Source organism: Astatotilapia calliptera, chromosome 9, assembly GCF_964374335.1.
Source record: "Astatotilapia calliptera chromosome 9, fAstCal68.1, whole genome shotgun sequence".
In the NCBI taxonomy this organism is placed as follows: Eukaryota; Metazoa; Chordata; class Actinopteri; order Cichliformes; family Cichlidae; genus Astatotilapia; species Astatotilapia calliptera.
In genome coordinates this window covers 29,271,908-29,293,333 of record NC_137430.1, presented here as the reverse complement: position 1 = coordinate 29,293,333, position 21,426 = coordinate 29,271,908, and the positions used below count along the sequence as shown (strand labels likewise).

Genomic DNA, 21,426 nt, shown 5'->3' with positions numbered 1-21,426 from the left:
ACCTGCGAAATCTCTCCGTCCCACACCGTGGGTGCCGCAGTCTCCCACTGCAGGAGCTGCTCAGTGCTGTCACAGTCTGCAGCATGGGGTGGGAGACGTTGTCCAACAGGGATGATAGCTTAGCCGCCGTTCTCCTGTCACTCACCACCTCCACTGGGTCCAGAGGGCATCCTAGAACAGAGCTGGCCCTTCGGATCACCCTGTTCAGTCTCTTCCTGTCCCCAGCAGAGATACTGCCGCCCCAGCAGACCACACCATAAAAGATAGCAGAAGCCACCACAGAGTCATAGAAGGTCTTCAGGAGTGGGCCCTCCACCCCAAACGACCTGAGTCTCCGCAGCAGGTACAACCTGCTCTGCCCTTTCCTGTAGAGGGCGTCTGAGTTATGAGTCCAGTCCAGTCTGTTGTTCAGATGAACACCAAGGTACCTGTAGCTGTCCACAGCCTCAATGTCCATACCCTGGATGTTCAGTGGTTGCAGTGGAGAATGCTTGTGCCTGCGGAAGTCTACCACCAGCTCCTTGGTTTTACTGGCGTTGATCTGGAGGTAGTTCAGCTGGCACCAGTCCACAAAGTCTTGAGTCAGTCCTCTGTACTCCTTGTCGTCCCCATCAGTGATGAGGCCGACTATTGCAGAGTCATCAGAGAACTTCTGCAGGAAGCACTGGGTGGAATTGTGGGAGAAGTCTGCAGTGTAGATGGTGAAGAGGAACGGAGCCAGAACCGTTCCCTGTGGGGCCCCTGTACTGCAGACGACCCTGTCCGACACACAGCCCTGAGTCCTCACATACTGTGGTCGGTCGGTGAGGTAGTCCAAAATCCAGGTAGTGAGGTGATATAAAGGGCCTAATCATTTTCATTAAAATGTTTTATTACATAAATGTTAGTGTTTTATTTCATTTTGATTTATGCTCCCACTACACTGCACATCTACAAACAACAATGCCATGAACTGTCAGTTGCTTTTACCTGCTGTAAACATGAGTAGGTTTGAAAACAATAGAAAAACAATAGTCAAAGAATATTAAACCAAAAACACAAAGTATTGGGCCAGGACCCACTACTGTGACATTTATATGTGATAAAAACATTAAAAACTGGACAATTTGCTCAAATGTTGAAATCTTTCTACGTATACTTTAGGTTCAGCTCTCCATCCTGGCATTTGGTTAAGCATGATTCAAATTTTTTTATTTTTAAATCGTTTTATTTTGTTTAACTGGTTTTAATTATTAGTTACTTTTTGTGAAAATTTGTTGCGACATTTAAAAATACATCATTTATTTTCAAAAAGGAAATTTAATAAAGTATTTTTCAAACTTATTTGATTTAGAGGATCATATTTGACCAACGTAAATTTTTTAATTTCATATAAAATGACTGAAACAGTGAACTAAATATCTGAAATCTTTCCTTGCTTAAAAGTTATAATCCTACTTAAGTTATAGTGCAAACGCTTAAGCAACAAATATACTTAATGCTAATTAATTAATATTTCCCTTTAATGTTGCAACTACGCACTCACTTCTGTCTTTAAACAAAATATTTTCCAGTTACAGAAATCATGAAATCCAAACTAAAGTGTTACTGTTGCTATATGCATTTTATATAAATAATCGATGATGGTGCTGACATGAAGGAAGAGAACGTTACACGTTGCATCCTTTGAGTTTGTCTCCGTGCCTTTGGGCGATTTGGTATAAGGGATAAATCTTCTGACCGAACCTGCTGTGACTGTGTGAGGTCCTGAGGCTAAGAGTAAGGATTTATCCACAGGAGAGCTGCGTTCTTACAAACCATCCCACTGTGTAAACCTGACATCTGTGGTACAGCTGAGCTGTATGATGTGTACAAAGACACAAAACATTATTTACCATCAGATCCCGAGCCCTCCATGTGTTAATCAAGAAACTGCTGCTGTGCTACATCCATAAATAATGAATAAATTAGGAGCTAAAGCTAAAAAGACAGTTTATTTGTACCATCTTCATGTGAACACATTCAAGAACATCACAGATGAAAGAAACATTAAAAACTTCCACACTACACAAAGCAAGAAAAATAGTTTCTTCCTATATGTAGAAAACAAAAACAGAAACATCAAACACCTCCAAGACTCTCTTTGAAAGAACTAAAAACCTTTATTCTCATGGTCCAATCATGAGTGAACTCCCCGATGAAGCCTTGTGTGCTAAAACATGTCAGAGTTTTAAAGGTTAAACATGAGTTTCCAAAACGTTTTGCTGGAGAACAATGAACTATTTGACTGAGTTTCAATTATTTACAGACGAACAAAACCAGGACAGAGAAAAAAGGACAAAACTGACTCAGTAAAACAACAGAAAATAAGATCCCATGTAAATCTGTATTATGTAGAAGTTCAGCCCAGCAACCAGTTCAGTTCAACACAAGTTTAAATGATTCTATCTGAACTCTGTGGAGCCTGATCTCAAGCTTTTTGAGTCTGACACTGAAACCAGAGGATCTTTCTGTCTCTTCAGATTCACTGTGATCCAGTGATGGGAGTGATTTCAGCCCTGAGTGATCACGCTGATGTTTGCACAGAGCAGACAATGAGGTGAATGTTTGGGCACATTGGTAACAGTGAAACAGTTTATTAGTAACGTGGGATCGTTTGTGTGTGGAGTATGAACTGAGATTCCTGAAGCTCTTGTCACACTGGTCACAGCTGTAGTTTCCTTCCATGTGTGTACGTTCGTGCCTGTTACGATGACCTGAATGTGAGAAGCTTTTGTCACAGTGTCTGCACTTGTATGGTTTCTCTCCCGTGTGGATTCGTTTGTGTGTTTTAAGCTCACATGCAGTGGTGAAGGATGACCCACACTGATCACAGAGGTGCTTTTTAACCCCACTGTGAATCAGTTCATGTTGTTTTAAGTGATGTGATGTGGTGAAGCCTCTCCCACATTCTTTGCAGTATTTCAGTTTGTCTCCAGTGTGTCTACGTTGATGTCTTTTTAGGGCAACTTGCTGACTGAAAGTTTTTCCGCAGAGGTCACAACGAAAGTCTTTCCCACCACCACAGTGATGACAGGGTTGAAAACTGGATCCATCTGTGTCGCTCTGCTTCTAAACAAAGACACAAAGACAGTGTAAGTCAGTCCTTCAACATTTTTATCCTGAATGTCGCCTGAAATAAAGAGCATCTCTGCAGACGTCCAATTACATTTGACTGTTTCAGTTAACACACTCAGTTTACTGGGCTGCAATAACTACAATACTACCACCATAATACTACAGTAATACTAAAATCATAACTGACATGAAAATCTGAATAATCACTCAGAGCTGCTTTTCCATGCAGTAGAATTGCTAACATGCTAACACAGTTTAATGAGCAGAGTTGTTCCAAACAGTCAGGCTAAAATGACAAGATAACAATATAAATACATACCTCACAGTAACTGCACTTGTAGAGTCTCTTTCTGGTGTGGATCTGTTGGTGTTGTCTCAGGTAACGTGGAGATTTAAAAGTCTTCTCACACAGGTCACATTTATAAGGTCGTCCCTCAGTGTGGGTAAACATGTGTTGTTGTAACTTTGTGTCTGTTGTAAACTCTTTGCCACACTGTTCACAGCAGTACACATCATGTCTGGTGTGAATGCGTAGGTGTGTATTTCGGCTATCTATCCGGATGAAAGTTTGGCCACAGATGTCACAGCTGTATGCCTTAATTCCAGAGTGGATAACTAGATGCCGCTGTAAGCTGCTACTGTAAGTAAAAGCTCTGCCACACTGATCACAGCTGTATGCCTTAATTCCAGAGTGGGTAACTAGATGATTCTGTAAGCTGCTACTGTAAGTAAAAGCTCTGCCACACTGATCACAGCTGTACGCTTTAACTCCACTGTGGATGAGTTGGTGCTGTTTTAGGGATTCCTGCCAGGAAAAAGACTTTCCACACAAGTCACAGCTGAACGGTCTCTCTCCACTGTGGACGACCTGATGCTGTTTTAGTGAAGCCTTCAGAGTAAAATCCTTCCCACAGATGTCACAGCTGTATGCCTTAATTCCAGAGTGGGTAAGTAGATGATTTTGTAAGCTGCTACTGTGAGTAAAAGCTCTGCCACACTGATCACAGCTGTACGCTTTAACTCCACTGTGGATGAGTTGGTGTTGTTTTAGGGATTCCTTCCTGGAAAAAGACTTTCCACACAAGTCACAGCTGAACGGTCTCTCTCCAGTGTGGATGAACTGATGACGTTTTAGTTTATTAATCCCAGTAAAACCCTTCCCACACTCGTCACAGGTGTGTGTTTTCTCTCTCTTTCTTGGTTGAGGTTTGTCGGCCTCCTGAGAGCGCTGACTTCTCGCTCCATGTTGGTCCTGCAGTGACAGAGATACAAACAGAGGCAGTGAGTGAAATGCAGTCGTGGAACAAACTCAACCTTCAAACTCCCTCCATTAACACTAGTTTTAAACCTGAAGGTGGAGTGTGGCACCAAACACCTTAAAGGTCTCTTATCCCCACCTGCTGGTAGTTCTAACACATTACATCCAACCTGCTGTTAAAAATAATTCATGACTGTTCAAACACTAAAATCATGCCCATCCCTCCTGATTGTACACACACACACACACTTTTATATTACTTTATAATTTATATTATTTTGTTGTTTCTAATACATATTTCTTTAATTTTTATAGATTTATACATAATTATTCAGTGATAATAAATACTGTGTTTGTTTATTTGTTTATTTAAAAAGAACACCATTAGCTTCCACAACAGATGTTGCTCATCTTCCGTCAAATACGATCACATAAAATATTATACAATAAAGTGGATTCAAGATATCCACATAATTTGGCTCTTACATCCACAGTGAGGTTTCACAATTCTTAAAATATAACATTCAGGCACATTACACAAATTTCAATAATAAATCATCTCTTACAATATTTACAACAACTAAAAGCTCTGTGAATCGGCTTTTAAGTATGGAAGCCCGTTTTCGCCACTAAATAAAAACAAAACAGCTAGTATCCATAAGATGAAATTTTGAGAAAAGTAACTCGAAATTTCGAGTTAGCTCTGCCAATCAAAAATATAGGGGAATGAGGTCGCTTTCTTGTTACCCGGAAGCATATGGCGCAGAGGAACGTGCACTCAAAAACGGATCCCAACAAATTGGCGCTTTCGCGAGTACGTTTGCTGATAGTAACACCATGTGATTCAGCTAATAACACAGGGATTTCATCATTTGTGAAGCCAGGCTGAAAACACTCAGCAATCTGTGCATTCACGACTGGATGTAATAACGGTAGCTTAGCTGTAGCATTTGTAGCTGAGGGCTTCAGCTTCCGGGTAACGAGGAAATGACGTCATTCACATAGATTACTGATTGGCATCACTAACTCACAATTTCGAGTTATGGATCCTTTTTTTTTTTTTTTTTTTTTTTTTTTTTAAGTGGCGGAAATGGGCTTCCATAGTTAAGAGTTCATTGAAGTTTTGAATAGTTTGAATAATTCTCTAATTTTATAAGGTAATTTATTCCACTTAAACTTTGCTCTAAATGTAACAGTTTTACAAAAAGTTACTTTTAACTTCAGGATTTACTAAATTGCAGTTTGTTGAAAACTGTGTAAGATGATTATGTATTTCATCTGGATACTGCAGCTGAGCAGAAATAAATGTGGTGTGTTTAACAGAATTGCTTTCTTTATAACTACAAGTAAGCCATAGAATATTTTAGTCTGTACAGGAAGCAAAGAAAGTTGATTATGCATTTTATCAATATTAGTATACAGTGGGGCAAAAAAGTATTTAGTCAGCCACCGATTGTGCAAGTTCCCCCACCTAAAATGATGACAGAGGTCAGTAATCTGCACCAGAGGTACACTTCAACTGTGAGAGACAGAATGTGGAAAAAAAATCCATGAATCCACATGGTAGGATTTGTAAAGAATTTATTCGTAAATCAGGGTGGAAAATAAGTATTTGGTCACCTCAAACAAGGAAAATCTCTGGCTCTCACAGACCTGTAACGTCTTCTGTAAGACGCTTTTCTGTCCCCCACTCGTTACCTGTATGAATGGCACCTGTTTGAACTCATCATCTGTATAAAAGACACCTGTCCACAGCCTCAAACAGTCAGACTCCAAACTCTGCCATGGCCAAGACCAAAGAGCTTCCGAAGGACACCAGGAAAAGTATTGTAGACCTGCACCAGACTGGGAAGAGTGAATCTACAATAGGCAAGCAGCTTGGTGTGAAAAAAATCAACTGTGGGAGCAATCATCAGAAAATGGAAGACATACAAGACCACTGATAATCTCCCTCTATCTGGGGCTCCACGCAAGATCTCATCCCGTGGGGTCAAAATGATCATGAGAACGGTGAGCAAAGATCCCAGAACCACACGGGGGGACCTGGTGAATGACCTGCAGAGAGCTGGGACCAAAGTAACAAAGGTCACCATCAGTAACACACTACAACGGCAGGGAATCAAATCCCGCAGTGCCAGACGTGTTCCGCTGCTGAAGCCAGTGCATGTCCAGGCCCGTCTGAAGTTTGCCAGAGAGCACATGGATGATACAGCAGAGGATTGGGAGAATGTCTACCTTCTGCTCATCAACATCAGGTGAAGTGAACAGGTGAGTGCAACCACATTTATTATCTACCACACCCATGAGACACGCCCCACACCCATGCACCAATACAGTGAGTCCATTTAAACCAACCCACTTAGTCAGACGGAAACAACTCATATGGCTCCTACACTCCAGATGAGACATTACTAGTGCATTAATGACATCTTTCATAATTGAAGTGATACAGAAAGAGCATTTCATAGCCATAGCTATGCCTTGTCCCATTTTCTTAATAACAGAGTCGATGTGCTGAGACCATGAAAGGTGGTGATTTATGGTAACGCCGAGTAGTTTCATCTGGGTGACGTGTTCTAACACTGGCTATGGAAAGACTCAGTTGTGGGCTGTTGACTAATCTGCTTCTAATTAACATAGATTTGGATTTAGATACATTTAAAATCATGTTGTTTTTACTTATCCAGTCAAACACATTCAGCAAATTTTGTTGTGACATGCTGATCAGTTCAGAATTGTCACTGGCTGAATAAAACTTGGTGGAATCATTGGCATACCCAAGATTAAGCCAAGACATATTGCAGATCGTTAGTGAAAACTGAATAGAGAAGTGGAGCGAGGCAGCTGCCTTGGGGTAAACCGCAGTTCATAACTGAGAAATAACCATTACAATAAACCTTCTGCTATCTTCTGTCTAAATAACTTTTCATCCAGCACAAAGCAGCTGGTGAAAATCCATAACATTTTAGTTTATCAATCAAAAGATCATCATTTATCAAATCAAATGCAGCACCAAAGTCCAAGAACACCACTTCCCCATCATCTAGAATCTAGATGTTTATACCATAAATTATCTGTCATATGAATTAGAGCTGAGCTGATAAAATGACCAGCTTGATTCAGTGAAAAAAAATGTCTGATTGTAACCTGAGGGTTTTTTTACATTAAGGAAAAGGCACTATATATCAAACACATTTAAGCCTAAACAGTAACACATGAAAGTAGAGCAGGGCGATATGACCAAAAATATTTATCACGATATACATTTGAAAATTTGTGATAACGATATAATTGAGGCGAGACAAAATACTTTACAACTCCACAACTTTATTAGTGCAAAAAAAAAAACCATCAATGTATTTTCACTTAAACAAGCAGCTGGTTTTTTTATGTGTATTAAAGTTATATAAATTTTTAACAGTGCAAATGCAAATTGCTTGCTGACAGTTTAACCAAAAGGATTTTCCAGAGGAAATTGGCCGACATTTGCTCCAAAGCATTTGTATTTGCACTGTTAAATTTTTATATAATTTTAATACACATAAAAAAAACAGCTGCTTGTGTAAGTGAAAATACATTGATGGTTTTTTTTTTTTTGCACTAATAAAGTTGTGAAGTTGTAAAGTATTTTGTCTCACGTCAATTATATCGTCAGTTATATTGTTATCGCAAATTTTCAAATGTATATCGTGATAAATATTTTTGGTCATATCGCCCTGCTCTGTCTGTCACCTTCTGTGTTGAGCTCATTGTTTTCTCTGTAGTGGCTGAGCTGAGTCCAAGTAGCTGAAAATGTTCCTCTGCTGCTCCGTCAGACTCTTCTCCTCCTGCTGATCAGCTGGGACACAAAACAGATCTTTGTTAGGCTCCACACTGCACTGAAGAGTCAAAGTGTCTCATATGTTCATCTGACAACAAAAACAACAAATTTTTGCTTCCCGAGGTGGGCAAACAGACACAAAAGGTTTGAGCACCGATACCAAATTTAGCAGTATGCAGACCAGTAGCAGGAGAGACTGAGGCCTGTTATTGGAATCAAATGCCCAGTGGGCCGACACAACGATTTGCACCAATAAGACAAAAACAGCTGAGTTTTATCCTGGAATTAGAGCTGGGCGATAGAACGATAACGATATGTATCGTGATATAAGTTTTACTCGATAGTTTAATTTCTCTATCGCGATAGACCTCGCCGCTCTTGTCCTTTAAAAAAAAAAAAAAAAGTCAGCCAATCCAAATTAAGTAGCGCAGAGCCGAACCAATCACAGCCGCAGCGTCACGTCGCGTGACTTGTTACGTACAGCACAAGTGCCAAGCCGCACATGTGTATTTGTTTGGGAAGCAGCCAGCCACCGTACCGCCCGGGTAATGGATGAAATGAGTGTGCCGACTAGAAAAATCAACCGACGGTGACCAAAGGTTACCGAAGAGAAAACAGATGATGGTTCCAATGCCGGAGAGATTGTCGAACGGAAGAGCCATAGAAGTTCCGTAGTGTGAAGGTATTTCGGCTATTTCAAGTCTGACAAAAAACAGAGTAGCGTGCACTGTAAATTGTGCCGAAAGCAAGTCTGGAAATACAATAAACTGGTGCATGCGTCACACTGTGCGCCACGTTATTGTTTCGGTGAAATGAATTTCTACAATACTGTTAATTCTACTCTCTGCAGTGTTTAAATGCTTACATATACACACAGTTACTGTCCCTCCACACATACGACTCGGTTCTGCTTCTATGCCCCAGCTTTGTTTACTTTTTCCCACCGAGGCTTCTAGACTTCTGATTGGCCAACATTTCTGCACGGTTAGGAATCTAGCGCCACCTGCTGCTTTGGCATGTTCATAGCAGCGTTTTCCTTCATTTCTGCCTTTATGTGTGGACTGAGTTCTTTTTTAAAATGAAAACGGAAAATCTCCGTTTTCAAAAATACCCGTGTACGTGTGGACGTAGCCTCAGTCTCTGACTGGAAGCGCTAATTCGTCATTTTGTCAGACTAAAGTAACTGTTAAAACTGTTTGAAAAGCTCAGCTATACAACAAGGAGAGATTGAGAATTTCCTTTTAGTTCTCAGTTTATTTGATATTGACAAAAGTTAGTCAGTTTTGTCTGTTCTTCTGTAAAACTAAGATTTATTTTTAGAATTAATATTTTGTTTCTAAGTGGAATTGACAATTTAGTCTGTTTCATTTGTTCTATTTTGAAACTTAAACGCTTTAGCGGCTGCCTTTTGTGTAGTTTGCAATATTTGCCTTTATTTATCTGAAAAAGTCTCATGTTCCTTAAGTACATCTACCCTGTTGAACTTCATCCATCCATTCGCGTCCACTTAATGGATGAACTTATTATGGGAAATAAATATTTAAATAAAAAGAAGCTGCTGATTATTTCACATTTTACTTGTGAGCAACGGCACATTTAAATCTTACAAATATAGTTATTTGGCTTACATCGTGATAGATATCGTTATCGCCTGAAATGAAAAAAAAATAATATCGTGATTAGAGCAGGGCGATATGGCCAAAAATATTTATCACGATATATATTTGAAAATTTGCGATAACGATATAACTGACGATATAATTGATGCGAGACAAAATGCAACTCCACAACATTACTAGCGCAAAAAGACAACCTTCCATTTATTTTCACTTAAACAAGAAGCTGGTTTTTATGTACATTAAAGCTTTATAAAAATGTAACAGTGCAAATGCAAATTCCTTGCTTACAGTTTAACCAAAAGGCATTTCCAGTAGAAATGGGCTGACATATCCTGAGCATAACCATGTATAATATCCACTGAAGTTAAAAAGAGGTGCTTTGCAACATTAAACTGCAGTGTGCAGTACGCATTTTTTGGACCATAAAGTGCACGGGATTATAAGGCACATTAAGCGAAACAAAGCAGTCAGATAAATCAAACTTTATTAAACTCATTCTTCTTGCTTCCCCCACTTCTGTACCATTGATTCATTAATGTTGAATTCTCTGGCAGCTGCTCTGTTCCCATGTTGTTGCAGTATATTAATGACTAACCTCGTATTGTGGATGGATTATCTCAGTTGTTCTCCTGACTGAAGTTTGGTCCGTTTACAGCATCCTGCCATGCGATTGCATTTGTCTCCAACTATCAGGAACGTTAACGTTAACTTTTATAAGTGGAAAAGTGTTAGTGTTCGTCCTCCAGCTTCACTGTTTATGTTATGCTAACATAGCTGTGTCGCTAGCGATCACGTAGCACATCATTATATACCAGCTAGCCCAACTTCAGTAACCCTACAAACGTCACTGCTGTTTAGTTTCCTGTCTTCATTTATGTTGGACGTGATAGCAGAGCTGTACGTTTGATTTTTTTTCAGAAATCTCTCAGTCAGAACATGCAATATCATGCTTAGGTAACTAGCGAAACTAGCGAGCTAACTTCCGCTAGCTTCCTGCTAACTTCTAACTCTGTTAAATGTAATAAATTTTGTTTTCATGGATGCCTGGAAGTTAAACTTCATAGTTACACCTGGTAAAGCAGCAATGCTAATCGTTTTATTAAAGATGAAAGAATTTAGACAGTTTTTAACTCTCAGTGATGCTGCAGTGTTCGTTTGACCTGAAGCATACGGAGTTTAGGACCCAGATTACTCCCAGATTTAAGAGCATCTTAGTCCGACAAATACGACAATAACGACGGCCGCTTGCATGTTCTGCAAAACAATGTGCTTTATCGTGTATCTGACGGACAAACACCAAACCAGTTCCACATCACTGAAGTTGCACCATTTTTACAAACCAATTCTGGTTCATCTGTTTCACTCAACAATCGGCCATGTGCGTATGAAAACAAAGGCACTGAGCATGCGCGTTTTACTCATATTCTATCGCGATATTTCATTTTCCTATCGTTGCCTAACATTATACCGGTATTACCGTGAACGGTATAATATGGCCCAGCCCTAATCGTGATATAAAAAAATCTTATATCGCCCAGCTCTACCTGGAATACATTTTTTTTTTTTTTTTTTTTTTTTTTTTTACATTTCCTTGAAATGTTTTTCATTGTAGCACTTTTACCTCCAACTAGGGGTGAAACGATAAACAAAATTCACAGTTTGGTTCTTAAAAAACACACACTCCCTTCACCTCTTCTACATTCCTATGTTTCTCCCAGGGCAGATCTGAGGGACAGTCCCTCAGTCATATACATATACTTTTAATCTCACCCTTAAGGGGTGGTTCCCGGGAGTTTTTGAGAACAGTGGTTCTCAAACTGTGGTACACATACCACTAGTGGTACTTAGTCTCTCTCTGGTGGTTGTAAGAATGTTTAGCTCATTTTAGAGTTTAGAAATGTGTTAACATAGAATGTAGAATTATTGTAGAGACACTGACACTGCCCTCAATGTAATAAAGGCCTGACTGTGTCATGAACTTAGGAGTATAGGAGACCCTCCCTAGTTGAACTGTGAAAGTAAAACAGAGAGGAGTTAATGCTGAGTGGAAATTCCCCAGAGAATGTTTGGGTGGGGGTCTCAACATTTGTAACTGGATAACTGTGGTCTGGAAGGGAGATGGGTTTTTATGACCTCTAGGGAGTCATCTACACCCACGGTGTTTTAACTGTCACGCACACACATCCACACGCACACTCACTCATGTGCATTCACATTGTCTATGTGCACAAGCACGTGAATGCCTGAGTTTGCAGCACACCGTAGGGGGTTTTATGATGGGGACGCCTCTATAAAGCTATAAAGCTGGCTGTAACTAACAAAGGGGTGAAGATTTTACAGAGGGACACACCGGCCTCATCTTCCCTTCTAGAAGTGCATGCTTAAATGAAGATGAATAAAGATTTTGTGAAATAACTACTGAGTTCCGGTGCAGTCTCTGGAAGTTTCGACGAATAAAAGAACCGGGGTGAAACTGATTTCGTAACATGGTACACGGAAATCTCAATTATTTTTTAATAAGACTAAACAATATGTAATTGTGGAGATATGCAAAGATGACACAAGCGTTCCCGGGACTCTTCTGGGAGAGAGGGTGGACCAGAAAATGTCTTCCCGAGCATGAGTCCTCTATAAAGAGCAGCTTATTGCCAGTGGTCGCAGCCACTTCTGCAAGTGAGTAGTAATCCAAACGTAGCACAAAGGTTTAACATCAAATTTGTTTGATTTGGATAATGTGGGGGGTTGACCTTTACATTTTCATTAATATCTTTAAAACAGAGGCAGCACAAAATGACACTTTTAGTAGCACAAACGTAGCACAGTTGATTGACACCAGTTTTCATTGCCCCTCCCGAAAATCCCCTTGAACCACCATTCTCCCAAATTTCTCCCGATTTTCCACCCAAACAACAAAATTGAAAAATCATATCACAGAATTCCTAGCGCGGCCCAGCTAATTCCAGTTTTCAACAATGGCGGCAGCAACTTAGTTTTAATATTACTCTTACTCTTTCTGAGTTGCAAAATAAACTTTTAAAATATTTTCAGGTCAGAATGTAGCTGTGTAAACTTCAAATATCTGAGCCGGCAAGAACAGCGAACTCCTGGCTTCATCGTTTTCAAACCCCCTGTGGTTTTTTGCTAATCAGGTTAAACATGATATATAAGTCATTTAGACAACTTATTATTATTGTTTGGCTTTTTTCAGTGTTTTATTTGTTCCTGAGTAAATCGGTTAGGCTGAGTCATTAGATTAAATAAAACATTATTATTCCCTCGGAAGGGTTCCTCCAGGGTTTTCACACAGCTGAAAACACGTCAAACATAAAACTGATTAAACAAAAGTGTGAGATGGTCAAGAATTTACGTGTCCGGTTATATTTTAGATAGCAAGGAGCAGACGGCAGTTTCACTCCACTGAGAGAGGTCGTGATGTAATTCTGAAGGCTAGACCGTCCAACTTCACAATCGCTCACTTCCAGCCTACCCGACTTTCGAAGGACCCGGGCCACGTGTGCGCGCGCGCACACACACACACACACACACACACACACACACACACACACACACACACACACACACACACCCCTTTTGAATGTTGGCAAATATGTGTATGTGGTGTCTGTGAAGGTTCTCAGTCATCGTAGTCTAAGGAGTTTGGAAAGAAAAGTGTCTGGACTTCTTTAAGTTACTTGAAATCAGAGGTGTGGACTCGAGTCACATGACTTGGACTCGAGTCATTAATTTTATGACTTTAGACTTAACTTGAAAAAATGTTCTAAGACTTGTGACTTGACTTGGACTTTTACACCAATGACCTGGGACTTGAATTGGACTTGAACCGGTTTACTTGAAAAGACTTGATATTTTACCCCAAATATAAAATTTAACATGCATATTATATAGAGATTGAAAATGTGACGTCATTCACGGGTAGAACCGCAAAGGATTCTGGGAACTCGTAGCAAGAGGTACTAGCGCACGCAGGCTTTCAATTGAAATCAGTTATACAGCGATAAAAAGAAACACAAAAATGGCAAGAAGCTGTTGTATTATTAACTGCAATAGCCAGTCGCATGACAGCCACGGGAAGCCGACGGGTAAAGAGATCGGTTGTTATCGGATTACGTCGTTGAAGAGAAATTGTTCGAGCAATGTTCCGAAGTAACAAAGAGGCGACGGATGGCCTGGATTGCAGCCATTCAAAGACCAAATATAACATCTCAGAACACTCCAGCTCACAGGTTAGTCTGCTCCAAGCATTTCCACACAGGTCAGTCTGCTGTTGTAGTTAATGCGTCATTTTCATAACATAATTGGTGATATAGGTTACAAGCAAGTCTGGCGCTGAACAGAAATTGTCGCACTATGCTCCTTTGTTTATTGTGCATAAATAGTGAATTGTCCTGACACAATATTGAGTTTCGCTTCTGTTATTACCATGGTACATTGACAAAAACATATATACTTTTATGCACAGGATAAAACAGTTGTTTTGTATCACTAATTGCCCAGTGCGATTACAGCATACAGTATTATTGTCACTGCTACATTTCTGTAATGCGGACCAGAAATTACTGTACCTGGGCTTGCTGCAGTGACCGGAAGTTACTAAACTTCACGAGTGTATGCACTCACTCCAAGAACCGTATGATTATAAATATGCATATAAATATGCTAGGATGAGATAGCTGACTTCATCTAACTAGCAAATGTTTTCCAGGCTACGTTGGTGATACAGTCTTTTTTTTTTTTTTTAAATGTGTATGATATTTTTGTCATGCGATTCTAAAGCCAGTCCTACAAGCGCATCGAAGAATAACATGCGGCTTATCTCAGAACTGTCGGTGAAAACTATTCTTGGAGCTAGGTTTAATTGAGCTGCATGTTAAAGAGGTGCAATTTCACAATTTGTGTATATTTTCTAAGTTCACTATTTTGTCATGTGTTGAGAAAAACACAGATTTAAAAATTACATGGTCTAATATTTACATTTAGCATATAACTGCAACATGCTTTTTTTCTTTTTTCTTTTTTTTTTTTTAAAGACTCGAAAGGACTTGAAATTCAAAATTTCAGACTTGTGACTTTACTCGGACTTTTAAACCAGTGACTTGAGACTCGACTCATCGCTTTGATGTCGCCGGTAAGGGTGAAACTCATTGTGGAACGTTTGAGAACCCCTGCTACAGAACAATGGAGATTTCCGTTATATGGTAACACCCTCAACTCACGTGACGACCAGAATTGTACAATACCGATGCTCGAGAGCGCGCGTGTGATGCAAGTATGTGTTGAGCGCGTGATCAGTGGTGAGAAAAACAACTCACGAAACTTGACCTTTCTATACTCGTGGCTCACTTGCACTTCTAATCTATTCGTTTGCACACTTACACACACCCAGCTGCTGTTTCCTGTTTTGCTACACTCTGGAGAGCCTCGTCTTTAACGGTCTCCTCTCACAGAGAGCAACAGAAAACTTCGAAAAACTCAAGATTGACTGAACTCAGTTCAAAGTTACCTTGACACTTACCTTTAGATGTGAGAGGTAGCGATGGTCCGCTTGAAGCTGACGCTCCGGTGCGTGTGTGAAAAAGATCAACACGCTGCTTCAGAAGCACCGTGTCGAGGCTTGATTCGTTTGGCCAGAGTCACGTGATTAGTGACGTCTGAAGCTTCATTTAGAATGTACTTTTTTAAAATTGAACTTTATTGAAACACAATGAGTATACAACATACAAACAGATGAAGTTTACAAAAGAAACAGAACATGAACATACAGAACCAGGGGTAAAAAAAATTATTATATGAGTACACGAAAAAATCAGCATATATAAATATTGTTCTGAGAGCCTTTTTGTTGGTTGAGTCTGATATTGATTGTATGTACAATTCCATATCCTTATAAAAAGGCAGAAATATGGTGTTTTATTAATAAACTTACATTTATGGATAGAACATTTAGCTAAATGTTCTAACATATTTATTATAAAAAAACATTTATCATTCTTCCTGGTGAACTTAAAGAAACAGAATAAAACATTTTTCCCATCATTAAGAAAACTCCCTTAAAATATGGACAATAACAAAACTGCTAAATTCTTCCAGAATCTCTGTGTAGAGGAACAGTACCAACAAAGATGTGCCACAGTTTCTAGATGATCCCCACAGAAAGTGCAATTAGTATTTATGTCTCTTTTCAATGTTACCATATAGTGACTGGCTGGGTAACATTTATGAAGAATTTTACATGAGATTTCCTTCACCCTGTTTACAATTAGATATTTATAGGATCATCCAGACTGTCTTCCAGGTGATATCTGGAACATGTCGGTTCCAGTAAGATATTATATATATATGGGAGAGACACGATATCTTCTTGGAATAAACTACGTATTCTCTTATTGCTGTTACCAAGTTCCTGTGAAAAGCAGATTTTTCCCACTGCTGACTCAGCTGGATCAGGGAGAGTGACTGAGGTAGATATTGACCTGTCAGTGTTTTTATATAACATTAAAGTACCTGAGGGTATGGCACCAAGCACCATTGAGAATTCCCAAACACTGACGGGAAAATTATATAGTGTAAGGGATTCATTGTAAGTAAGTAGTGCTCCCTCTTTATTAACCAGCTGAGCCACCAATAGGATCCCATTTTGGACCCAAGTTTCCAGGAAAAGTGATAATAAAAGAAATAAAATATCTCTGTTGTTCCAGATGAGGTATTTGTGTAGTGAGAAGTTGTGTTTATAAATGAGGGTCCATGCTAAGAGGACTTGCTTATGGAAGGATGAAAGCTTTACAGGGACTTTTTCAACACTGTAATTACAATTTAAAATAAAATTAAAGCCACCAAAATGGGAGAAAATATGATATGGTATAAAATTCTAGATAGAGGTAGGGTTTAAAGAAAATGTTTAGCCCAAATCATTTTGAAAGTGTTATTTAAAGTAGAAAAGTCTAAACTGTTAAGCCCACCTGATTTGTAGTTATTCATCACAACAGATTTTCTAATATAATGTGTACGGTTTTTCCATATAAAATTAAAGAGCATGAGGTCAATGTCTTTACTAATTTTCTTATCCAGATGTAAGGAGAGAGCAGCATATGCCAGTCGTGATATCCCTTAGGCTTTAGTAATTAACACTCTACCTGTCAGAGATAAATGCCTTTGCAGCCACTGGTTGAACTTTTTTCACATTTTTTTGTATAATCGGAGTGAAGTTTGATGAGCATCTTGACTTTTGGTCTTGAGATATTAACAGTCCTGTGTATGTGACTTTTTGTTTAATAGAAATGTTACAGATAGCATTTGCAGTGCAGCCTTTAATAGCTAGTGTTATTCTCTATACTTTCTATGAAAACCTGCAGTAAGAACGCAGCCAGGAGATTAGAAAATGATTTATAAAACTCTGCAGTTAAACCATCTGTGCCAGGAGATTTGTTGGTCTTAAGTGCAGAAATAGAATTACAAACTTCCTCCACAGTCAGAAGCAGGGCTGGACTGGGACAAAAAATCGGCCCGGGCATTTTGACTAGAGACCAGCCCACCAGGTATTAGCCTTTGAATGAAAACAAACACTTTTGTGACAGTGATGTACACTGTCTTGTTGGTACATATGTATCAGTCTAATAAACTTAAACCTACACCATCCTCCCTATTCTGGTATTCTAAACAGTACCCGAGTTAACCTCCTAAACTATCTACAACACATGGTGAGAACCTGAAATTAAGACAGAGAAGACTAGAGGTGAGACATGGTCATTACTTATTACTGATGACAGATTTAGATATATTTTCATAAACCATTCATTTGCCACATCAATAAACAGCATGGCAGGGCAAAATATTTTTTCTAACATAGCAAACTTTAAAAGGTGAAAGGAGATAGAAATAATAAAACTTGATTGACTTTTTGATGGCATTTTACACACAGTACTGGTACAGTATCTAGAAAATGTGGGAAAATACTGGCATCATATACAGTACTTAGCTACTTCTGAAGAAATTATAATGGGACCCTAAAAACATTACTATGTACAATAATGGATTTCTATACATTTTACATCAGATGAAAACGTTTGTTGTAAGATTCAGATAATTATTTGTTAAAAGCGAGACATTTTAAATGAGAATAAGAAAGAAAAGTATATCTTTGTGCCCCCCCATCAAGCTTAAACGTGCTGCTGTTGTTTAGCGCGACATCCGCTGGTTTCCTCTTTCTGGTGCAAAGTGGGCGATAAACAAACAAGAGAGAAAAGCTGATCAGCTGATCATTGATCAGTTTCATGATTGAAGTAGAAACAGGAGAGGGAGGGTGAGAGAAGAAGAGGCAGCTGTGCAGCAAAGACACAGAATAACTCCAGCTTTGTCTTTTTCATTCTAGTTGAAGTACAGGACAAACTGTGTTCCTTTTCACCTCAATACGAAACGCGTAATATTTTCTCTGAATACAAGACTATTCCGTTTTTTACGGGACTGTTGGCAACTCTAATAACTAACCTTATAAATAAAATAAGATAAAACAAGTTCAACATCAATCATATCACAGCACCCGCCCAGCCGTTTATAAACTCCGTCATACTAGCTAGTACGCAGAACGAGTTATTGCAACTGACTGTAAAAAGTCAGCATAACGAAAATAAACTCCACCTAAACTTGGTTTATATCTGACCCAGACAGACTGCAGGTCATAACTTCTTACCTGAAGTTCAGTTCACCGCCTCGGGTCTCTGCTCCTCCTGCCTTTCCGTCATCCACCAGAGGGCTGTCACAGTGACTTCTATCTTCCACAACAATAGTTTTTAGGTTTTTAATATTATTGAGAAACAGTGTTGAGACATCCTATTTATATTTTGAGTTGTATAGTTTAGTATAGAATTTGACTCATAAATTTGAAATTTCTCTATTATTGTCAGAGACAGTGCCATTAATATTTAGTTGATTTTGGATCTGTATTTTTCAAGCCTGAAAAAGCAGAATTTTGTTCTCCCTCCTCCAGCCACCTCTTCCTGGATCTTACAAAAGCACCCTCAGCCTTGCATCGATATAAACCGTCCAATTTATTTTGAAGGTCTAGTAAATTTAATTTATCTTCCTCTGAGATTTCTTCTGGGGAATTCTGGTAATAAGAGGCAATTTTGCTGATCACTTCTTCCTCTTCAGCTTTCCTTGATTTAATAATTTGACTCCCATATCTTCTCAAGAATTTGCATGCTTCAAATTAAAAAAGTTCCCAATTGGTACAAAAGGACTTCTCTGTGTTAGCTTTATTCCAATAATGAGCCATTAATTGATTAATCTGCGTTCTAACCATTTTATCTTTTAGTAAGGAGTTATTTAACTTCCAATAAGAGAATTTATAAGGTATATTATCAGACTCAACCAACAAAAAGTCTCTCAAAACAATATATATATGTTGATTTTTGCGCGTACTGATGAGATAATTTTTTACCCCTGATTTTGTATGTTCATGTTCTGTTTCTTTTGTAAACTTCATCTGTTTGTATGTTGTATACTCATTGTGTTTCAATAAAGTTCAATTAAAAAAAAGGTACATTCTAAATGAAGCTTCAGACGTCACTAATCACGTGACTCTGACCAAACGAATCAAGCCTCGACACAGTGCTTCTGAAGCAGCGTGTTGATCTTTAAAGTCTCACACACAACCCCTGGAAAGGGGAGGGGGACATGCTGCTTCCAAATAGAGCACATTTCATTCATAATGTTGTAAATCCAAGCCCATTATGTATTCACGATCTGAATACTGGGTTGTGTGAAATCCCAGAAATAAACCTTAGACAAAGTGAATCTGTGAACTAAGCTGTAGGTCTATTAGGTTATTTGTGGTGATCATCGAGGTGGGGGATTTGTGTTCATACTGGAGTGCAAAATTAAAACCAATGGAAGATGGACAAGAAAAGTTCAAAGCCATCAGGTGCTCAGTTTAGAAAAAATAGAAATGAAGAGGAGGAGTAACGAGCAAAAGATGCAGGTAAGCAGATGTGCCATTGGATAATTAAAGCTTTGTAAGATCACAAAAGACGCAGGAATGAGTAGTAGGATTTAAGAGTGTAATAACGGACTGAAACAGAAGACGGCAGCACTGCATGTACAAGGATGCCAGCTGCCGTTAAATCCTGAAGAAGAAGCTGTGTCCCAGAATTCATAGCGCAGCCCAGCTCAGTTTCCAACAATGGCGGCAGCTAGTTAGTTTTAATATTACTCTTATTATTCTTTCTGGGTCACAAAATAAACGTTTAACATATTTTCAGGCGAGAATGTAGCTGTGCCAACCTCAAATATCTGCTCAGTTTATCAAGACACCACATATTTTCAAAATCGCTCCGACGTTTTCGGAGACGTCTGTTACCCACTAGCTTGATAGTGAGCCGGGGGCAAGGCTCACTAGAGCCGTGAGAACACCGGACTCCCGGCAAATTGCTTTCAAACCCACCGCCGTCTTTCGCTACTCAGGTTAAACATGATATATAAGTCACATAGATCACTTAAAAATGTTATTGTTTGGCTTTTTTTTTCCAGTATTTTATTTGTTCCTGAGTAAATCGGTTAGGCTGAGATTAAAGTTATAGTTTTTACACAGCTGAATAAACATCAAGCAGACAGCTGATTATCAGAAGTGTGAGATGCTCGAGAATTTACTCTGGTGTCCTGTTATATTTTAGATAGCAAGGAGTTTATTAAACTTCACCGAAACAATCTGCAAATTTCATTAAAATTTAATAAAATATCATCTTGTCTTTATTTTTAGTTAGCACAGACCTTAAACACTTAAAGCTGTAAGCTAATGATAGTTATATAAGAGCAGATGCTGCTGGTGCAATAAGCTGTTCGTTTTACGTCCAATGGATGATGATCTGATTAGTCGACTAATCGCAAAAATAATCGGTGACTAGTCGACTATCAAAATAATCGTTTGTGGCAGCCCTAGTGTGTGTGTGTGTGTGTGTGTGTGTAAAGTTTCACAATACATGTAGAATTTTCTATTTTGTCTGTTTTTGTGTCTTGCAAATAAACATTTAAAATAAATTACATTTTATTATGTATTTATTTTTGGCCTACATCAGTGAGAAATGCCAAATTATATACACAAAGTTATCCGGTTGTTCAGTGATGACGCGACGAATCCTACTTCCGGGTCTAAAGTAGTCTGCGTTTAATATGGCTTTTGTGTTGTTAACATGTTTAATGTTATGTATTTTCTTCTATTTGATCTCAAAAAGCTCCTAAAACAGTCAGTGATCACTGTTGACCTCCCTCGGCTTTTATTACCGCTAATCATTTATTTAAGCTCAGTTTTTAAAACCTTAGGATGTAGCTACAGCCCAGCCCATGCAGCAGTATATGAATGACTAACCTCGTATTGTGGATGGATTATCTCAGTTGTTCTCCTGGCTGAAGTTTGGTCCTTTTACAGCATCCTGCCATGCGATTACATTTGTTCCTGACCACCGACAACACTCACGTTAACTTTTATCGAGTGGGAAAAAAGTTAGCTTGTTTATATTATGCTAACTTAGCTGTGTCGCTAGCGGTCACGTAGCACATCATTATATACCAGCTAGCCAAACTTCAGTAACCCTACAAACGTCACTGTTGTTTAGTTTCCTGTC

General features: G+C 38.9%; 2 protein-coding genes across 2 annotated transcripts in view; both read right to left on the bottom strand.

Annotated features, from left to right (window-relative positions):
* LOC145431134 (uncharacterized) overlaps nt 1–21,426 on the bottom strand; it is a 61,682-nt gene that overhangs the window by 13,597 nt on the left and 26,659 nt on the right. The window lies entirely within an intron of this gene.
* LOC113029418 (uncharacterized) lies at nt 1,955–15,454 on the bottom strand. The gene is made up of 4 exons (XM_080306585.1): nt 15,327–15,454; nt 8,087–8,192; nt 3,416–4,348; nt 1,955–3,090 (listed from the first exon to the last, which is right to left on the bottom strand). Exons 2-4 carry the CDS (start codon nt 8,102–8,104, stop codon nt 2,398–2,400), a joined length of 1,644 nt encoding a protein of 547 aa, XP_080162711.1. The 5' UTR covers nt 8,105–8,192; nt 15,327–15,454; the 3' UTR covers nt 1,955–2,397.

Excerpts from the sequence above, each read along its gene's own strand:
- LOC113029418 (XM_080306585.1), bottom strand. Across the intron at positions 3,091-3,415 it reads ACAAGTGCAGTTACTGTGAG|AAGCAGAGCGACACAGATGG; the intron begins GTATGTATTTAT and ends GTCTTTGTTTAG.